Source organism: Podarcis raffonei, chromosome 16 (assembly GCF_027172205.1).
Source record: "Podarcis raffonei isolate rPodRaf1 chromosome 16, rPodRaf1.pri, whole genome shotgun sequence".
Taxonomy (NCBI): Eukaryota; Metazoa; Chordata; class Lepidosauria; order Squamata; family Lacertidae; genus Podarcis; species Podarcis raffonei.
In genome coordinates this window covers 42,200,358-42,218,984 of record NC_070617.1, presented here as the reverse complement: position 1 = coordinate 42,218,984, position 18,627 = coordinate 42,200,358, and the positions used below count along the sequence as shown (strand labels likewise).

The window sequence follows — 18,627 nt, the reverse complement described above, 5'->3', positions numbered from 1 at the left end:
ACTTTCCTTTCGCTTCCAGGCATTTCCGCAACTGAGCGTCCTTTCATAGAATCATAGAATCATAGAATCATAGAGTTGGAAGAGACCACAAGGGCCATCGAGTGCAACCCCCTGCCAAGCAGGAAACACCATCAGAGCACTCCTGACATATGGTTGTCAAGCCTCTGCTTAAAGACCTCCAAAGAAGGAGACTCCACCACACTCCTTGGCAGCAAATTCCACTGTCGAACAGCTCTTACTGTCAGGAAGTTCTTCCTAATGTTTAGGTGGAATCTTCTTTCTTGTAGTTTGGATCCATTGCTCCGTGTCCGCTTCTCTGGAGCAGCAGAAAACAACCTTTCTCCCTCCTCTATGTGACATCCTTTTATATATTTGAACATGGCTATCATATCACCCCTTAACCTCCTCTTCTCCAGGCTAAACATGCCCAGCTCCCTTAGCCGTTCCTCATAAGGCATTGTTTCCAGGCCTTTGACCATTTTGGTTGCCCTCCTCTGGACACGTTCCAGTTTGTCAGTGTCCTTCTTGAACTGTGGTGCCCAGAACTGGACACAGTACTTTCGTCTTTGGCCCAGCCGCTTCATCAGCTCTGAATCTACTTGTACTTGTCCTCCGCTCTTCCTCAGTAGCATGTTGGACGCCTTCCGACCTGAGGGGCTCATCTTCCAGCGTCATAACTTTTTGGTGCCTGTTGTCTTTGTCCATGGAGTTTTCTTGGCAGGGATACTGGAGTGGCTTGCCGGTTCCTCCTCCAGGTGGATCACGTTTGGTCAAAACTCTCCACTATGACCTGTTCATCTTGGGTGCCCTGCTCGGCATAGTTCATAGCTACTCTGAGCTATTCAAGCCCCTTCGCCACGGCAAGGCAGTGATCCATGAAGGGGATGGATCACAGTGATCCATGAAGGGGGTGGATCCATGAAGTTTAAAACATAGTACAAGAATAAAACAACAGAATACATACTTATTTATTTGATATTTGTAATCCATTTGCATTTGACTTCTTTTAAAGGCACAGGAACATCCGAGTTTTATTTTCCCATGCCCTTGGGGAACGGTCTTGCTTTGCATTTTGGATTTCATCACTTTGCAAGTCATGCCTACTTGGCTTGGTTCTTCCATGCTTGTCTACCACTAAGGCAAACTAGCTCAGGGGGCCAAGGGGGCTCGTAAAAGCAACTTCTCCTAGTGATCTGGATGTGAATCCCACTTCTGCCTCTGATCGAAACAGGTCTGGGCAAACTTTTGAGTTGTTCTGGGAAACTGCAGCAATTGATTTCCAGGCTTCATGTACAGCAGGGCTCAACCTTGACATCTGCTTTCCAGTGTCAACATACAAAGTACTGGCAGTTTCTAGCATTGCCCAGGAACTCTAAGAAAACCAAAATTTTAAAAACAGTGCAGTTTTAAAATATTCCGTCCACCACCTTGGTTGAAAATGGCATCCAGACATAAACAGCAGCCTGCTAAGAGCAACAGAAGAGCCTGTTGGATCAGACCGAGGGCCCATCTCGATCATCATCTTCCCAACCAGTTCCCCACAGGAATCCTGCAAGAAGGACCCCAGAGCAACAGCAGTGCTCCCCCCACCCCACGCTACTTGCACATTCAGAGGCACATTCTGAACCGTTAAGGCAGAACATAGCTATCGTGACTAGTAGCCATTGACAGCCTTAGGCACATTAATTTCTCTAATCCTCCTTTAAAGCCATCCAAGTTGGTGGCCTTCACTACTGCTTGTGGGACCCAGCTGCCCCAAGTCCACACTCAGGGCAATCCAAAAAGGAATTCCATAGTAAAAACACAGGGGCAACTCAAGAAGCAAAGTCCAGAAACAGTCTAAGGTCAAGACAGAGAAAACCCCTGTTCTGACAAGTTTGTTCCACCATCCTGGGTCCAAATGGAGTTCAATTGTTTCAAAAAATAGAAGAAAATCTGCTCCTTCATCTGAAATTTGATTACAGTATCATAAGATGTCTAAATCATAGAACTGTAGAGTTGTAAGGGACCACAAGAGTCGTCTAGTCGAACCCCCTGCAACACAGGAATCTCTTTGCCCAGCTTGGGGCTTGAACCTGCATCCCTGGGATGGTGGTGGTGGTGGTTCTTTTTATTAATTTCTATTATTTATAAGCCACCCACCTGACAGGGTTGCCCCAGCCACTCTTGGCAGCTCCCAACAAAAAATAGTAAAAACACAGTTACAACATCAAACACTATAAGAGTCTCATGCTCTACCAACTGAGCTACGCAGATCAAACAAGCACACAGACAACAAGATTAGATTTCTTCTCCACCTCTCCATTTTGAGGTCCCTGAGTGGGTAACAACAACTCAAAAATACAATATTAAAACTAGTTAAAACCAATTATGATCAAAAGAATAGGGCATGTTCCAAAATATACCTCTAGATGAGCCTTTGGTCTGATCCAGAAGGCCTGAGTAACAGCAAAGGAGAGCTACTTCCTTCATGCTCAGCCTGCGCACTTCCTGAAAGCATTGGAAGCAGGATGCTGGGCCAGAGAGGCTTTGAGCCTGATCCTGCACGGCTCCTTTGGTGTTCTTGCTGTTGCTGAGACACATTCGCCGCAGGGACATCTAGCAGCCACTCCTCCTGCTCCTTCCTATGGCAGCAGATCATGGAGTTTCCAAGTTCAGAGGCAATATACCATTGAATATTGGTTTATCAGAGGCAAATGCTTGGTGTCCTGCTTTGTGGGCAGCCTGGAGGAAGCTTCTTGGCCACTGTTGGAAGGAGGTTGGAGCCCAGACCAGATGATCCAGAAGGACTCCTCTCACGGTGACCCTCTCTTTCTCTGCCTGCCCATTCCCCATCCCCCGGCACAGTCTGAACCTGAGCAACAGCGATATCCTCACTGTCTATGATGGAGACGACGTCAGCACCCACATCTTGGGACACTACCTGGGCAGCAGTGGGCCTCAGAAACTCTACTCCTCCACGCCAGACTTGACCATCCAGTTCCACTCGGACCCGGCTGGGCTCATCTTTGGAAAAGGGCAGGGATTTATCATGAACTACATTGGTGGGTGCCTGGAAGGGTGCCCAGATGCCTCGCCACCTCCTGGCCTGGAAAGGGCAAAGCTGGGGGAGGGGCTGACTGCGCAAGATGCCGAGGCTCACTGGGGATGGGTGAGGAGCCCATGACCCGCCAGGCTTTCTTGGAGTTAAACTCCCATCAGCCTTAGCAGCCAGAGAGGGAGCTGGGAGTTGCATTTCGGCAACATTGGAAGGGCAACAGCTCCCTGCTCCCCACTCTGTAACCTTTAAGAACTAGCAGTTGCAGCTGTTCAAGCTCCAGCCAAGAGGGACTTGAAATGTGTTTGGGGGCAGCTCCCTCCATTTGTCCTTTAACTGGGGAGGAGAGAGAGAAAGAGAGGCTTCCTGGGGTGCCTGGTTGGGGGGGGTGGCAGAGCAGTTTCTCTGAGCACAGAATGCCTGCATCTCTATGGGAGAGGATCAGGACGAGCCCATGGGGAAAGGGACCTCTCTGTGACTGAAACCCCTTCATACCCTCCCTTTAAAGTGCCACAATAACACTTTAAACAGCCATGGCTTCCTCCCCAAGAATCCTGGCAGTTTGTTAGGCAACACTCCCCCCCCCACACACACACACCCGAGCTACAATTCCCAGAGCTCCTTGTGAAGAGGGGTGGGTTGTTAAACCATGATGGGAACTGTAGCTCTGGGAGGTGACTATCAAAGGGCTTTCACTGTGTGGTGTGCAAGTGTCCTGAGATGACCCTGTCAGAGTAGACAGAGATGATAGATGATAGATAGATAGATGATAGATAGATAGATAGATTAGATAGATAGATAGATAGATAGATAGATGATAGATAGATATAGATGATAGAAAGATGATAGATAGATAGATAGATGATAGATAGATAGATGATAGATAGATAGATAGATAGATAGATAGATAGATAGATGATAGATAGATAGATAGATAGATAGATAGATAGATAGATGATAGATAGATGATAGATAGATAATGATGATAGATGATATAGATAGATAGATAGATAGATAGATAGATAGATAGATAGATAGATGATAGATGATAGATAGATGATAGATGATAGATAGATAGATAGATAGATAGATAGATAGATAGATAGATAGATATAGATATAGATAGATAGATAGATGATAGATGATAGATAGATAGATAGATGATAGATAGATAGATAGATAGATAGATAGATAGATGATAGATAGATGGATAGATAGATAGATGATAGATAGATGATAGATAGATGATAGATAGATAGATAGATAGATAGATAGATAGATAGATAGATAGATGATAGATAGATATAGATGATAGATAGAGATAGGCAGGCAGGCCAGAGCAAAAACGCTGAGGATGGTGGTGCAAACTTGATCCATGGCCCTTGGGATCCTGCCTGGCCACCCACAGTGCTGATTTAGGGACCTGCAGCCAAATCCTTGACTTTGAACTCTCACTGTCTGGAACTCCTCCCAACTCAGTCAGGGGCATGGAATCTGCTGTGGCTGCCTAGACTCTTGTTTCTGGGCTCTGACCCGCATCTTCCCAAGCCACTGTGAGCAGAAGTCAGCTGCATCTTGATGGTCCTCACAGGCTCTCTGGTCCTATGCAAACTGAGACCCAGAGTTCCCCTGGCTGGTCCCATGGGCTTTTGTCAGCCTGCTTCCCCCACCCCCACCCCATCTGCATTTCCCACTTCTCAAGGCCTTGGCAGCCTCAAGACCTTGACAGCATAGAGCAACAGCGCTGATTTCTTCCTCCTCTGACTTTGCCCCTCCCTCTCACCAGGGAGGGTGTTGCAAGCCACAGGAGCCAACTCCTAAGAGCCAATGTCCCTTTGGGGGGCCCCCTAAAATATTTGAGGGGGCCAGGGGCTGCCAGAGTTGGTGGGCATTGCCATTCAAGTGGTGTGTGGGTGTGTGCCGCATCTTGTGATGGATTATGTGGGGTGAGGCCTACTTGCCCCCCCCATATTTTATTCAAGTTGGCATCCCTGCTGCAAGCTCTCTGTGATGTCACAGAATGCTCTAAGCAGGGCGCATCCCATCACCGGGGCACCTCTTCTGGAGACGGTGCCATCCAAGCTGTGTGCACAAGCTCCTTAAAGGAGGCAAAATGTTCTGTTAGAGAAGCCCAGGTTGATGCAGCCCAGATTTTGAGAGTTCCACCTCCAGCTTCTCTAGAACTTGATGTTTCCTGCAGCTGTCAAATAGCTGCCAAGAGGGTATTTGAGGTGCTTGAGGAGCAGGGTCCAGCTGTGTACCCAGCTGCTTCTTAACTGCAAGTTCTCTTTCCGGGTACAGAAGTGTCACGGAATGACTCCTGTTCAGACTTGCCTGAAATCCAGAACGGCTGGAAGACCACATCTCACACAGAACTTGTTCGTGAGGCCAAGATCACCTACCAGTGTGACCCAGGCTACGACATTGTCGGGAGTGACACCCTCACCTGCCAGTGGGACCTCAGCTGGAGCAGCGACCCGCCCTTCTGTGAGAAAAGTATGGGCTTCGCAATGTAGGCAAGGGTGGCATGACCTGTGCTGACTCCGCGTCTGCCCTGCTCCTGACTCTTAACACGTCTTTCCTCGTGGTTTGAGGAACCCTCCCTGCATCTGCCATGTAAGAGAGAGCCTTGCACCTTGCAGAGCAGAGCTGAGGGGGCTCCCCCAGTTTACACAGTACGATCCCATCTTACACAGAGGTATGCCCAAGTCCTTTGGAGCTGCCCAGCAAGTCGGGGGAGAACTTAAAAGCTCTTTTTGCAGCAGGTAACTCAAGAGGAACCAGCACAAAGGGAGCTTTTAAGGCCTCTGCCTTGCTTGGAGGTCAAGGCCAGCGTGTCAGAATAGGACCTGGGAGGCCAGGGTTTGAATCCCCACTCAGCCATATGGAACTCGCTGGTTGACCTTGGGTGCTGGTCCCTGCCTCTCAGCCTAGCCTACCTTGCAGAGTTGCTGTGAGGATTAAATGAGGAGTGGGGAGAACTATGTATGCCACCTGGAACTCCTTGGAGAGAAAATGTGGGGTGCAGTAAATAACTATCAAGGGCCTCTTAGCACACCAGGTCCAGAAGCCTAGTGATCTTCACAGGAGATCTCACAGGAACTCCAACAGTCTCGTCTTGAGCTCTCCGCCTTGCTTGGATTCAACTTGTGCCATTTCAAGCAGCTGGTCTTCAGCCCCATGTAGCTGAGATCACACCAGTTCAACGTGCATAAAATGTGACCGCCCTGAGCAGCCTCTGCTGGGGATTCCCAGGACCCGCTTTGGATTGCTGTGCAGGTGCAAGAAGGGGTTGAGCTGAACAAAGATGCCTTGCCATTTGGCAGCTAGAAGCCCCAGCTCAGCCAGCTGTGGTTTCTGCTACGAGTGTTATTACTGTCATTCTGATCTGCTTTCCTCAAAAAGTGACCCCCAGAAAAACATACAAAAACACTGTCTGAAACCAAGCATAGCAACCCAACCAATAAAAACCTGAAAATACAGCTCTACAGATAAATGGCAATTCTTACACATCCCAGTACATTAAATGAGGCACACCTGGAAGAAGCGGACCATTTGGATCCCTTCCAGTTGGGATTCAGGCCTCATCATGGGACTGAAACTGCCTTGGTCGCGCTGGTTGATGATCTCTGGCAGGCTAGGGACAAAGGTGAGAGCTGTTTCCGAGTTCTGCTGGATCTCTCAGCGGCCTTTGATACCATCGACCATAACATCCTTCTAGACCGTCTAGAGGAGCTGGGAGCTGGGGCCACTGTTATACAGTGGTTCCGCTCCTTCCTCCTGGGCTATGTTCAGAAAGTGGAGGGTGAGTGTTCAGACCCCTAGGCCCTCACTTGTGGGGTGCTTCAGGGTTCTGAGCTCTCCCCATGCTTTTTAACATCTACATGAAGCCGCTGGGAGAGATCATCAGGGGGTTTGGGCTGGGTGTCCATCAATATGCGGATGATAGCCAGCTCTATCTCTCTTTCAAATCAGAACCAGTGAAGGCGGTGAAGGTCCTGTGTGAGTGCCTGGAGGTGGTTGGAGGATGGATGGCGGCTAACAGATTGAGGTTGAATCCTGACAAAACAGAAGTACTGTTTTGGGTGACAGGAGGCGGGCAGGTGTGGAGGACTCCCTGGTCCTGAATGGGGTAACTGTGCCCCTGAAGGACCAGGTGCGCAGCCTGGAAATCATTTTGGACTCACAGCTGTCCATAGAGGTGCAGGTCAATTCTGTGTCCAGAGCAGCTGTCTACCAGCTCCATCTGGTACGCAAGCTGAGACCCTACCTGCCTGCGGACTGTCTTGCCAGAGTGGTGCATGCTCTGGTTATCTCTCACTTGGACTACTGCAGTGCGCTCTACGTGGGGCTACCTTTGAAGTTGACCCGGAAACTACAACTAATCCAGAATGCAGCAGCTAGACTGGTGACTGGGAGTGGCTGCCAAGACCACATAACACCAGTCTTGAAAGACCTACATTGGCTCCCAGTACATTTCCTAGCACAATTCAAAGTGTTGGTGCTGACCTTTAAAGCCCTAAACGGCCTCGGTCCAGTATGCCTGAAGGTGCATCTCCTACCCCACCGTTCTACACTGAGGTCCAGTGCCGAGGACCTTCTGGCGGTTCCCTCCCTGCAAGAAGCGAGGTTACAAAGAACCAGGCAGAGGGCCTTCTCGGTAGTGGCACCTGCCCTGTGGAACGCCCTCCCACCAGATGTCAAAGAGAATAACAACTACCAGACTTTTAGAACACATCTGAAGGCAGACTTATTTAGGGAAGCTTTTAATGTTTGATGAATTACTGTAGTTTAATATTTTGTTGAAAGCCGCCCAGAGTGGCTGGGGAAGCCCAACCAGATGGGTGGGATATAAATAATTTATTATTATTATAATTATATTGAAACCTTTCAAACTGAAGGGTGAAAAGGCATCAGATTTCAAAGCTTTCATGAGGACTAGAAGCATTTCAAACCGGAAATCCTCCACATCCTACAATACTGCAAGCTAGAGAGACCAACTCTTGCCATGGATGCCCCCAGTTCTCATCTAACTCTGTTCCTTTCTCTCCTCTAGTTATGTACTGCACAGACCCTGGGGAGGTGGAGCACTCAGCCCGTTTGATTTCTGACCCCGTGCTCTTGGTCGGGACCACAATCCAGTACACCTGCAATCCGGGCTTCGTTCTTGAAGGAAGTTCTCTCCTGACCTGTTACAGCCGCGAGACGGGGACACCCATCTGGACCTCAAGGCTGCCCCACTGTGTTTGTATGTTGGGCTCTTTACCCCTCTGAATGCAGAACTCACGGAAGCCACGGTTGAGTTGTGGGGGACTGCAACCCCTGTGGGTTGGCATTTGAATATAAATACAAGAATACCATATGAAGCTGCCTTCAACAGGTCCAGGTCCTTGATAGATTTGGGCTCAAAAAGATCTCTTTTAACCAGCAGGAGCTCCCTTCAAGGCCTCGGATGGAGAGGGCTCTTCCATATCATCTAGAATTGTAGAATTGAAGAGTTTGAGGTGACTGGGGGTCATCTAGTCCAACCCCCAGCAATGCAGGAATCTCAGCTAAAGCATCCCTGACAGATGGCCATAAGACCTCTGCGTAAAAATTTCCATTTTTGTCATTTGAATCCATTGGTTTTAGGCCCTACCCTCAAGCTTGCTCCGTCTTCTGTGTGACAGCCCTTCATATATTTGAAGATGGTGATCTGCAAATATGGTGCCAGAAATCTTTTTTCCCTTGATATGCCAGGAACTGAGCCAAATTATAGCATCAAATCAATATTTGTTGCCAGCAAGTGGTTGGATGAGCCCTCCAAAAGACAGGTGGAGAAGCACTTGGCTCACACCTGCAAACAGCTGCCACAAGGTGCTCCAAGCCCACAGGTTAATTTGTGGCCTTTGCTGTGAGAAAACCCTCGTTCTTCACAGGGAAGGTTGCACATTTGTGGGGCAGGAGAGGCAGAGCAGCACTGCTTATGTGGAGCCAGTCTTGCTTGAGCCGCTGGGAAAAAACACTCTCTGTCTCATGCAGTGTGGCATGAGGACCTGGGAGACCAGAGTTCAAATCCCGGATTTGGCCATGAGCCTTGGGCCAGCCATTGCCCCTCCCAGCCTAACCTGCCTCACAGGTGGGAGCTAAGTGCAAGAAATAAATCCATGCACCCTGAACCAAAGAAGCTTCATGCAGACCAGATTTGGAGGGGGAAAGAATGTTCAAAGGCTTCCTCCTCTGTGTGTTTCCTCCTAGCTGAAGAATCCCTCGCCTGTGAGAACCCAGGCCTACCAGAAAATGGATACCAGATCCTCTACAAGCGCCTTTACCTGCCCGGGGAGTCCCTGACATTCATGTGCTATGAGGGTTTTGAGCTCATCGGAGAGGTCACCATCAAGTGTATTCTGGGGCAGCCCTCCCGCTGGAGTGGGCCACTCCCTGTCTGCAAAGGTACTGTCCCCTGGAAAGAGAGAGGGGCCAGGATGCAGCCGCTTGCTTGCTTGCTTGCTTGCTTGCCTGCCTGCCTCCTTTCCCTCATCTTCTCTGGGGCAGCCTCTGGATCCAGCAGCCCCAAGCTAACCTACCTGCCTTTCTCTTTCAGTGAATCAAGACAGCTTTGAGCATGCCTTAGAAGGTGAGCAGAATATTTTCATGGGCTCCCCGAGTTCCAGAGTCAACAGGACCCAGATTAGTTTTCCTTTGGAGTTTCTGTCATGTGTGCTTTATTGGCAAATCCATTAGGAAACAAAAAGTTTATTAAGATGCAAAAAAAAAAGTAAGATCTTTTAAGAAAAAGATATTCCAAAGAAAAAATTACAGGAAATCAGCCAATTCCCCAACAGAGCAAGAGAGCAAAGATTAAATGCAGTCCTCTGCTCCTTCTCTAAGCCCATTCCCCAAAGATTCCCACTTCCCTAAAGATGGCTCGCAATGGCTACCAGCCGCAGTGACTGTGCTCTGCCTCAACAGGTGGGGAGAGCGCTCTTGTGCTTGGAGCCTGCATGTAGGCTTACCTCTGGCGGGCCACTGTAAGAACAGGGTACTGGACTAGATGGGCCACTGGCCTGATCCAGCAGGCTCTTCACGTGTTCTAGAGACAGAATCTTCCACAAGCTCCTTTGCTGTCCTCCAGTCATTGGCCTCCTGGCCAGCCACCTGTTCTTATAGCATCTCCTTGTCCATCAAATGCTCCCCGCAGAGGCCCCAGGAGCAAGGAATTAGGGAGCTTTCAATTTGCCTCTCCTCTGAGATATGCATGCCTTATATCCTGCCGTGGATAGCAGTTGTGGATTCCAGACCCAGGGCAATTGCTAGGTTTCCCAAGTAACTATTTAATTCCCAATGAACAAACACAGAAAATATGCATTCCATGTAATATGCGTACAAGATCCCATTCCTTCACAGCCTGCCTACATTGGGATGGGTGACAGCTGACATTCTCCCAGCCACGGCCCAGTAAACAGGAATCAGGGAGATGGCACGCAACCCGTGTGGGCAGGCAAAAAAGATCTTTGCTCTTGGAAATTACCACCAGGGTTTTCTCCGTCTTCCTGCCCGACAGAACTGTATCCTTGAGCTTGTGGATTCAGGAACTGGCTTGGAGTACAGACCTACTTTGCTCTGGCTAAATGGAGGGCAAGAGAGCTGGGCTCTTCTCTGCAGGGGAAAGCTCTGTTGCTTTAACAGACAGTCAGTGTTTCCTCAGCGTGAGCTAATTGTGGGAAAGATTGTCTTCTGATATCTGAAGATCTGTCTTGAGTGTTAGCCATCCACCTCCCTAAGCCATGAAAGACCAGGGTGGGTGGAGCTGCAGAAACTCTCACACTCGCTCAGGTGCCTATTTGGCAGCTGCCCTTTGCCAGTCCTAGAAGGGCAGAGTTGGGAGGCAGCCTTTCCCCTCAACTTGCTTGCATTCCCCCCTGGGATGAGGCTGCTCCCAGAGGGCTTGTGTGGGAGGACCAAAGGACACTTTGCACTGAACATGGACACCCATTTGTTTCCTGTGCCTGTTCAAAGCCTCTTAAGCACCTAGCGGTGCCCTTGGAGGGAAATCCATTTCAAGGCTAATCTCCAGTCTGCAGCTTCCATTAGGTGCTTTGGGGTGTCAGTCTTGGGTGCCCTGTAAGAGAGAATCCCATGGGGTGCTTACCTGTCCAGGATCTCACCCCGGCACTTCTCTCTTCAGTAGCTGAAGCTGCCGCAGAAACGTCCTTGGAAGGGGGGAACATGGCGCTGGCCATCTTCATCCCAGTGCTTGTGGTCTCTTTGCTGCTGGGGGGAGCATACGTCTACATCACCAGGTAGGAAGGCAGGGTGGTGGCAGGTGCCCTCTCTGGTTCGGGAGGCGTTTGGGGCGTTTGGAGGGAGGGCTCAGCTTCTGAGCCAGCTTGGCTGCTTCTGCCAGCCCACCTGTAGCTCTTGGCTTCTCAGGGACCTTTCCTCAGCACCCTTGCTCTGTCTTTGTGGCACTGTGCTCTGGGAGGTACATGTCAATCTGTGGCAAACTAATGGAGTGGGAGGAGGGGCCCTGGGGCAGCTGGCGTTCAGCCCCCTTCCAATGATCCCAAAGTCCTGGGCTATCAATGCATCATCTCCCTCAAAAGCACCCACCACGGGTGCTGCTGGAAGGCCTTGGAAAGTGTTGCTCAGTGGATCCCTTTGGACTCTGCTCTCTTGACTCTTCTCTCTGGTGTCTCTCTCTCCCCAACTCACAGGTGCCGCTACTACTCCAGCCTGCGCCTGCCCCTCATGTACTCTCACCCATATAGCCAGATCACAGTGGAGACAGAGTTTGACAACCCAATTTATGAGACAGGGGTGAGTTGACGGATTCCTGGATTGAAAGCAGCATCTTGATTTGGCTCCACGTGGAACACACAAGTCCCTGTGGAGGCAATTGTGAGGCAGACAGAGGCAGTAAAATGTCTCAGGACAGTCCTGAATGTTGCCCTCATTCAACTGCCTCGAAGAACCACAATGATGCTCCCTTGTCTTGCCCCATGTGCCATCACAGTAGTTTCTGGGCCTCTCCATAGTGGCCACATGGTAAGCAGAGTCACTGGATGAAATGAGCTGCCCTTTCCAAGGTTACAGCCTGGGTTTATTTGCTCAAGAGACTTGCGGTTGGTAGTCTGAGAACAAGGCATGACATCCAGCCTCACTGCATGCTTCCAGTCTGTGGTCCTACTAGTGGCAGCAGCAGCAGTCCACAACCATCTTCCTCTCTTTCGGCCTTCAGTGAGGAGTCCCCATCCCTCATCCTGATTGCCAGCATTCTGTCAAAGATGGCAGGCAGTTTTCTCTCAGTGCTTAGCCTGTCTGTGAATGTACCGTGACATCAGAGCAGGCCAACCAATGGAGGAGCTGCCATACCCTAAAGGGGTTGCCTTTTATGGAGAGTGAAGCTGTGTGACTCCTTCCTCCTGCCCCAAACTTTTATTTTTATTTTTTTTTAATTCTTTTTATTGAGTTTCAGTTACAACGTAAAAAAAAAAAAGCAAAGCAAAGAAAGCCAAAGGGGGGGGGGACGAAACAACAGTTTCAGAAAAAAGGGAAAACAAGAAGAAAAAATATCCATACATAACACCAAAAAGAACATCAATCTCTGTTACAGTTCTTTATCTTATTCTTTAAATCTTTATATGTTTAAATATTTAGATCTTTCTTCTACACCCCTGTTGACCTCCTTCCCTTCCGATTTCGGGCTTCTTGAAAAAAAAGAAATTTTCTATTTTCTGCAGCTAATAATTATTAACCTCCTGCCCCAAACTTTTAAAAGTTAACATGAATTTAAAACCTCAAGAATGTAAAATCTCAACAACAACAAAACATTGGTTTTTAAAAAACAAAACAAAAAACCCTGAGAAGTATTCAGAGTGCAGAGGCCCCCTGAAATAAAATAGTTCTGATCAGGTGTCTGAAGCTCTAAGCAATTTCCCCTGCTGAAAAGACATAGCTGGCACCCTTTTTGGAGCAAAGGCAGCCGTTGACCAGAGTCTGTTTTCTTTCCCCAGGAAACACGAGAATATGAAGTATCCATATAAAGCTGACCTCGTGGAACTCTCCAGACACAGCCTTGATTTCTTCTCCCAGAACCTCCTCAAGTGATAAATGTCCAGTGGAGTTTGGCTGAGAGCTTGACCATGTTGCTCCTTCTCCTTTTGCCACCTTCCTCTCCATCTTGAAGTCTTCTCCAGTTATGTTCCCGGTAGTATCACGATTGGGTGCTGCACTCAAGATTTGCAGGCTCTGGAGCTAATCCCTGCTCACCAAGGCAACCTCCTGTATGGCTGCATAAAAAATAACACTGTGGTGCATTCGTTGTGTATTGTGAGTTGGGGTTTTCCTTACTGTCGCTTAAAAAGGAAGCTGCTTCTGGTCCCTGAGTGAGCTGGGCAACGCCAGGTCCAGTGGGCAGAGGGATCTCTTCTCATGGCAGCCACTGTGCTCCCCCCCCCCCCGGAACTTGGTGCTGAGTTTTCCTCTGTTTGAGCTGCTGGAAGAGAAAGTGGGGCCAACTTGTAGAGGAGCTTGGAAAGCCACTGGTGACTACCTGAAGAGCAACAGTGACAAAATGACGAAAATTGTGTGTTGAAATCTCGTCCCATTTTTGTCTTGAATCATGGATGTAAACCAGTGTAAAATGGCCAGCTAGGGGATGGTTTGGCTAGGGAAGGCAGAGAAAAATGTCTCTGGAAGCTGGACAGCAGATTGGTGAATTACTCCCAGCTGGTCTTACCTGCCTTCAAAGAATTCTGTGGCTGCTGCTTAAGTCTGCTGTCTGCCAACTTTTACTGTACCTCAGGGCAAAAATGGCAGTTCCAGGCTCTTTGGTTCATGTTGTAGTGTTTCTGCTGCACACATTGGAGCCAACAACATAAGAAAACTGTGGATCTTTGGCTCCCTGAAAAGCATGTGAAGGAAAGGTGTGTGTATTAGATTAGTGGCTTCTGAGCATGGAGGAGGGAAATGCTGCATCCAGTCGTTTTTGTCTGGAATATGACAGGAAGTAGGCAGGTGACCATACTGGCAACTGTTTGGTCCCCCATCTTCAGTTCCCAAAGCAGGGTATAGCAAAAGCCCCATCATTCACACAAGGTTCCTGTTCAATACATCATGTTTGTGTGTGAGAAACATTGGAATTCTGAATCATCGGGATTTTGCACTGTTGGGCCTTTTTTTTGAAAAAGCCACCTGGAACAACTGCTTTAGATGAGCTAGATCAGGAGAAAGGAGTGGTCTGCAAAACACCACTTGCCTTGGGGCATGGGACAAATGCACCCGATTCCCCTTCCCACCAACTCCCTGCCTGCTTTCACACTGGAAGGCCCTGCAGTGTGGACTGTCTTTGCTCCTGGATGATTGTGCAAAGAAAGCAAACTCAAACCTGCAGCCTTTCCATAGGAAGAGCACTATTTGGACTGCAGAAACTCTGCCCCTTTTGCCGCCCCTTCCTGCCTCCATCCAGCCTGTCCCCCTCTCAAACCATCCCTGTTATTAATGGGTAACTGGAGGGGCAGCTGATGCCCCTCTTGGCATTGGCATCTTTGTAAAAATGGTGAAATTGTAACCATGGCAATGTTTTTTAAATGTCTGTTTTAGTTTAGAAACCTGGTTTGTGCGTCTCTGCAGTTGTCAAGAGTAAGGCGTAGGGGCTATTTAGTAATTTACTTTTTCCTCCCCCCCAAAAAAAAAAATTACAGGAAAAAAGAAGAATGTGTATTTGTAATTTGCAGTGGTAAGAGGAGGGAGGGGGAAAGTGCCAAAAAAGAAAAATTGTACCCAAATTTCTGTTTCCGTTCTTACAGGTCTCTTTTTATAAAATTTTTGGGATTAAATATTTTTAACCTAAAACTTCCATGGGAGGTGGCAGAACTTAGTGTAAGTTACCTTAATAGAAATTGTACTCTCTGTTTTTTAATGGTGAAGGCAACAAGTTGTCGGAGTTTGGGAGTGTAGCCTTTCTAGGCCTTTTTCAAGGGGAGGAAGAGCATTGTGCGGGGGGGGGGGGAGGGAGCAAGGAACCAATACAGACACCGAGGGGTTAATTCAGAGAAAGAGTTTTATTCTGCCATCCGGGGTAGCAGAAGGCACCTGCGTGATAACTCACAGCAAGCACACCTGAAACCATTTTTACAAGCAGTTTATATCCATCTTCCAGATCCCCCTTTCCCCCTCCCAATCTTAGGAGTTTGCACACAATGTTGGCAGAAACAATCTCTATTCATGATGAAAAAAATTGTTTCTCTCTCTGGCTCTCCTGGCTCTGTTCCTGGAAGAAAGTTGCAATTGGTAAGACAAGCTGGATGCGCTGCTGGCAAGGCCACTGAAGGCCTGGGAAACAAAAAGCATTTTTTTCTCAGCCTTTTTTGTTACAGCAAAGCTAATGCTAGCTAATGCTTTGTTAGCTACTGAATCCTCAGAGAAAGTAATTTGAAAGTCTTGAGGCCTGGTTGGGGGGGTGACTACACAGGTTTTTGGGTAACCTAACCTGTCCCCTTCAGGAGCACAGTGGATGCTGCTGCCACATGGCCTGGGTGGCAGTGCCATGGGCTCCCAGATGGATTTCTGACTGGCAGATGCCAACGGCAGCCAAGGTCTCCCTACACACACCTAAGGCATAGTTAACCCAGCACTGCAGTTCCTTACTGCATGGGATCCAAATTATGTGGACTTCTTTCTGTGTAGTTGGCTACCTGGCATTGGGAATATGAAAAAAATCTGCCTGCTCAGTTCATCCACACATCCAGACTGGATTTCTGCCCAGTTTTTGACAAAGGCCCCGTTTCCATAGTCTCCAACTGCCCTGAAAATGTCGAGACCATAAGGAAAACCCCCAAGGCATCATTAGGCTTCTCATTTTGTCATGCAGAGTCCTGGATTCCCATCTTTGTAGAGGTATGCTAACCGGAAATAGCTTCACGCTGGGGGAAGCAGGGGGGGTGTCAACCCAGGCTGCTTCCTTCTCCTCCTCCTCCTTTGCTTCGGCTCCTGGGAATCAGAGAAGGCAGGGTGGGGGGAAGAGGGCAGCAGTAGTGGGGGGGGGGGGAGGCTGTGACTCTCCAGCCTGTCGGCCCCCAGCCATCCATCTAGCTGGAGGAAGTGATCCCCGGCCTGAAGAGATCATGAGAAAAAGTAATAAACATCTTCACATGAAGAAAAGCCCCTGTCCCCCTGGCAGTGATGCTGATGTAGAAGAGAACGTTCCTATTTTCATCTGAGGAAGGTTGAAGGGCAGGTAGTTCCTGTCTTCGCAGGAGGCTGCATTCCATCATTGCAGGGACTTATTAAAAGGCTATGCAATAATTTCTTGCTTGGCCTAGTGACTCATGAAGAATGGGACGATGCTCATAGCTGCTGTCTCCCCTCTCCCCTTTCCATGCAAGGCATTGTCTGGGGATCACAAGGACATAAGAACTGCCTTGCTGACTTAGCAGAAGGTTCACCCAGTTTTCAACAGCAGCCAAGCAAGCACAATTCACAAGCAGAGCCTCTCTGTCCTGTTTGTGTCCCCTGACACCTGAGTAGGCTCCCTCTAAAGAGGGAGGCTCCATTCTTAGCTGCCATGCATAATGGCTACACGTAGACCAATCTTTCCTCTTTCTAAATGGTGTGAGGAGGTGGGCTGTCAGTTTCCACAAGCAAGAGCCACAGGAGGCATTTAAGGCTTCTTCCCAAGTTGTTTATCTTGGGATGCCCTGTGCAACTTAAGTTGGAGAACCAGGGGCAAGTGGGAATGGGGCTGCAGACCAGGGGTCACAGACTTGCTGTATTTCAGGTCATTGGGCTCAAATCAGACTTCTGGATCCCTCTCAAGAGAGGATTCAAAACTATTTCATCTCTTTGACAAATTGTTTGTGTTTTCCCCAAAATGTGCCTATCCAATCCTCTGAAATCCTGCTAGACTTCTCTGAGCTTTGCCCATCCTGGCAGGGAAGTTAGTTCATTTCACTGCAATCCACTTCAGTTTTCTTATGACTTGCCTCACACACTTTGTCTGCACCCAAAACGCCCCACAAATAGGATGGTTTTTCTTTTTCCGCTTGTGCACGCACAGTCACATCATAGCAACGGCAGTGCACTGTGCTAGGTGCTGCATGGTTTTTAATGGCAGTTTTACAGGTACACCTGACCACCTGAATAAAGCTTGCAGACCACTGGTGGTCAGCTTATGGCCTGAGGTGTAATAGTAGATTTGGAAGTGCAGGATCTCATCATGGCACACACATCAACCACACCCGCAGAAGAGACTGAACACATGACTGCCTTCCTCCTGTGCACAGTGACCAGAGAGCTCCGTCAAACTCAGTGATGCTGACCTGACCTTTGGCTGCAGAAAAACACCCTGAGCTATTGCAAAAGGCAGCCTTCAGCCAACCAAAATGCAAAATTCAGCTTTTAAGTAAACAACCTAGCAAAAGAAGTACTATTATTAATAAGAATAAACACTCTTTTCCACCTCTTTTATATGCCAGAACAAGGAGGAGCCATCAGCTGCCCTGGCTGGTGCTCTGGCAGAGGACATATTTGCTCCTGCTCTTAAAAAAAGAATCCCTGGAGCTGCAGTCTGTTGCCACTGCCCTTAGGGCAGAGGAGATACCTCTGGGAACTCCAGGAGCTGCTGAAACGTTGCAAGTCTTGCCATCTCTGTGGCAGCAGCTCCCTGCCCTTCAGTTGCTCTGTGCCGGAACATAGAATCATATGTCATCTTTTTCAGAATCCAAATTCTGTGTCTAGGAAAATAATAACCCCTGTTTACTCAAATAAACCACAGTTTTTCACTTAGTTAGACCTAATTAATTCAGAATTCATTTGATCATGGACTTTCCTTCCCTGGTGATTTTTAAACTGAGGTTGGGTGGTCAGCTGCCATGGATGCCTTAGCTGAGATTCCTGCATTGCAGGAGGTTGGTCTAGATGACTTGTGGTCCCTTCTAGCTCTACAATTCTGGGCTTCTATTATCTGTCACTTCCTGCAGGACTCTGCAGGGAGGATCACTGGCTGCGGTACTGAAATTTGTTTGACTCATCTTCTTTTTGGCCTGAAATCTGGGGGCTGCTGACCACCCCATTGCTTGGGCCATCACCTCCCTGCCATGGAGAGCAACCCCCATGGACCAGGGGTTGTGTACTGGAGCACGTCTCCACTGGTGCAGTTGTGCCTGATGTGCTGGGGAGGCGGGGGGGCTAGATGCTGCCTTGCCATCAAACTCAGCCAAAGAGGCCATAAACCTCCAAGGCTGTACCACATTCACAGGCTAAAAGGCTCCTTTCTCAATTGCTACACATCCCTTTAGCCCAGCTAGCATGGAAGCAGAGGTTCTGTATGGCTGTGTTACCTAGAGACATCCTTCCCCATGGCCAAGATCCTTCTATAATGTCTACGCACAAGTAAGTTCCATTCAACCAAGTTTCCTCCCTGGCAATTTCAAATAAATGTTTATGACTCCCCCCCCCCCACTGATGCCACCAGGGGGATTTAGTGAGTATTCATCCTGTGAATACCCTCCCTCAGTCATGAAAAGGTAAGGCAAGCTTGCAGGCTCAGGCCAGTGGCCCCATCTGGTCCTGAATCCTCAGCCTGGCCAGCCAGATGCCTCCATGGGAAG

The 18,627-nt window shown here is 48.7% G+C and overlaps 1 protein-coding gene across 5 annotated transcripts in view; it reads left to right on the top strand.

Annotated features, from left to right (window-relative positions):
• Positions 1 to 14,628, top strand: part of SEZ6L (seizure related 6 homolog like) — a 142,664-nt gene extending 128,036 nt beyond the window's left edge. For 4 of the 5 annotated variants that reach the window (XM_053368461.1, XM_053368463.1, XM_053368465.1 and 1 more), the window contains 8 exons: positions 2,848 to 3,044; positions 5,339 to 5,533; positions 8,094 to 8,285; positions 9,275 to 9,469; positions 9,621 to 9,653; positions 11,205 to 11,319; positions 11,734 to 11,836; positions 13,033 to 14,628. In XM_053368461.1, coding sequence (XP_053224436.1) covers positions 2,848 to 3,044; positions 5,339 to 5,533; positions 8,094 to 8,285; positions 9,275 to 9,469; positions 9,621 to 9,653; positions 11,205 to 11,319; positions 11,734 to 11,836; positions 13,033 to 13,062 — 1,060 coding nt within the window. In that variant the 3' untranslated portion in view covers positions 13,063 to 14,628. The remainder of the gene's footprint in view (positions 1 to 2,847; positions 3,045 to 5,338; positions 5,534 to 8,093; positions 8,286 to 9,274; positions 9,470 to 9,620; positions 9,654 to 11,204; positions 11,320 to 11,733; positions 11,837 to 13,032) is intronic. The other variant, XM_053368462.1, reaches the window with a different exon arrangement.
• Positions 14,629 to 18,627: the final 3,999 nt, after the last annotated feature.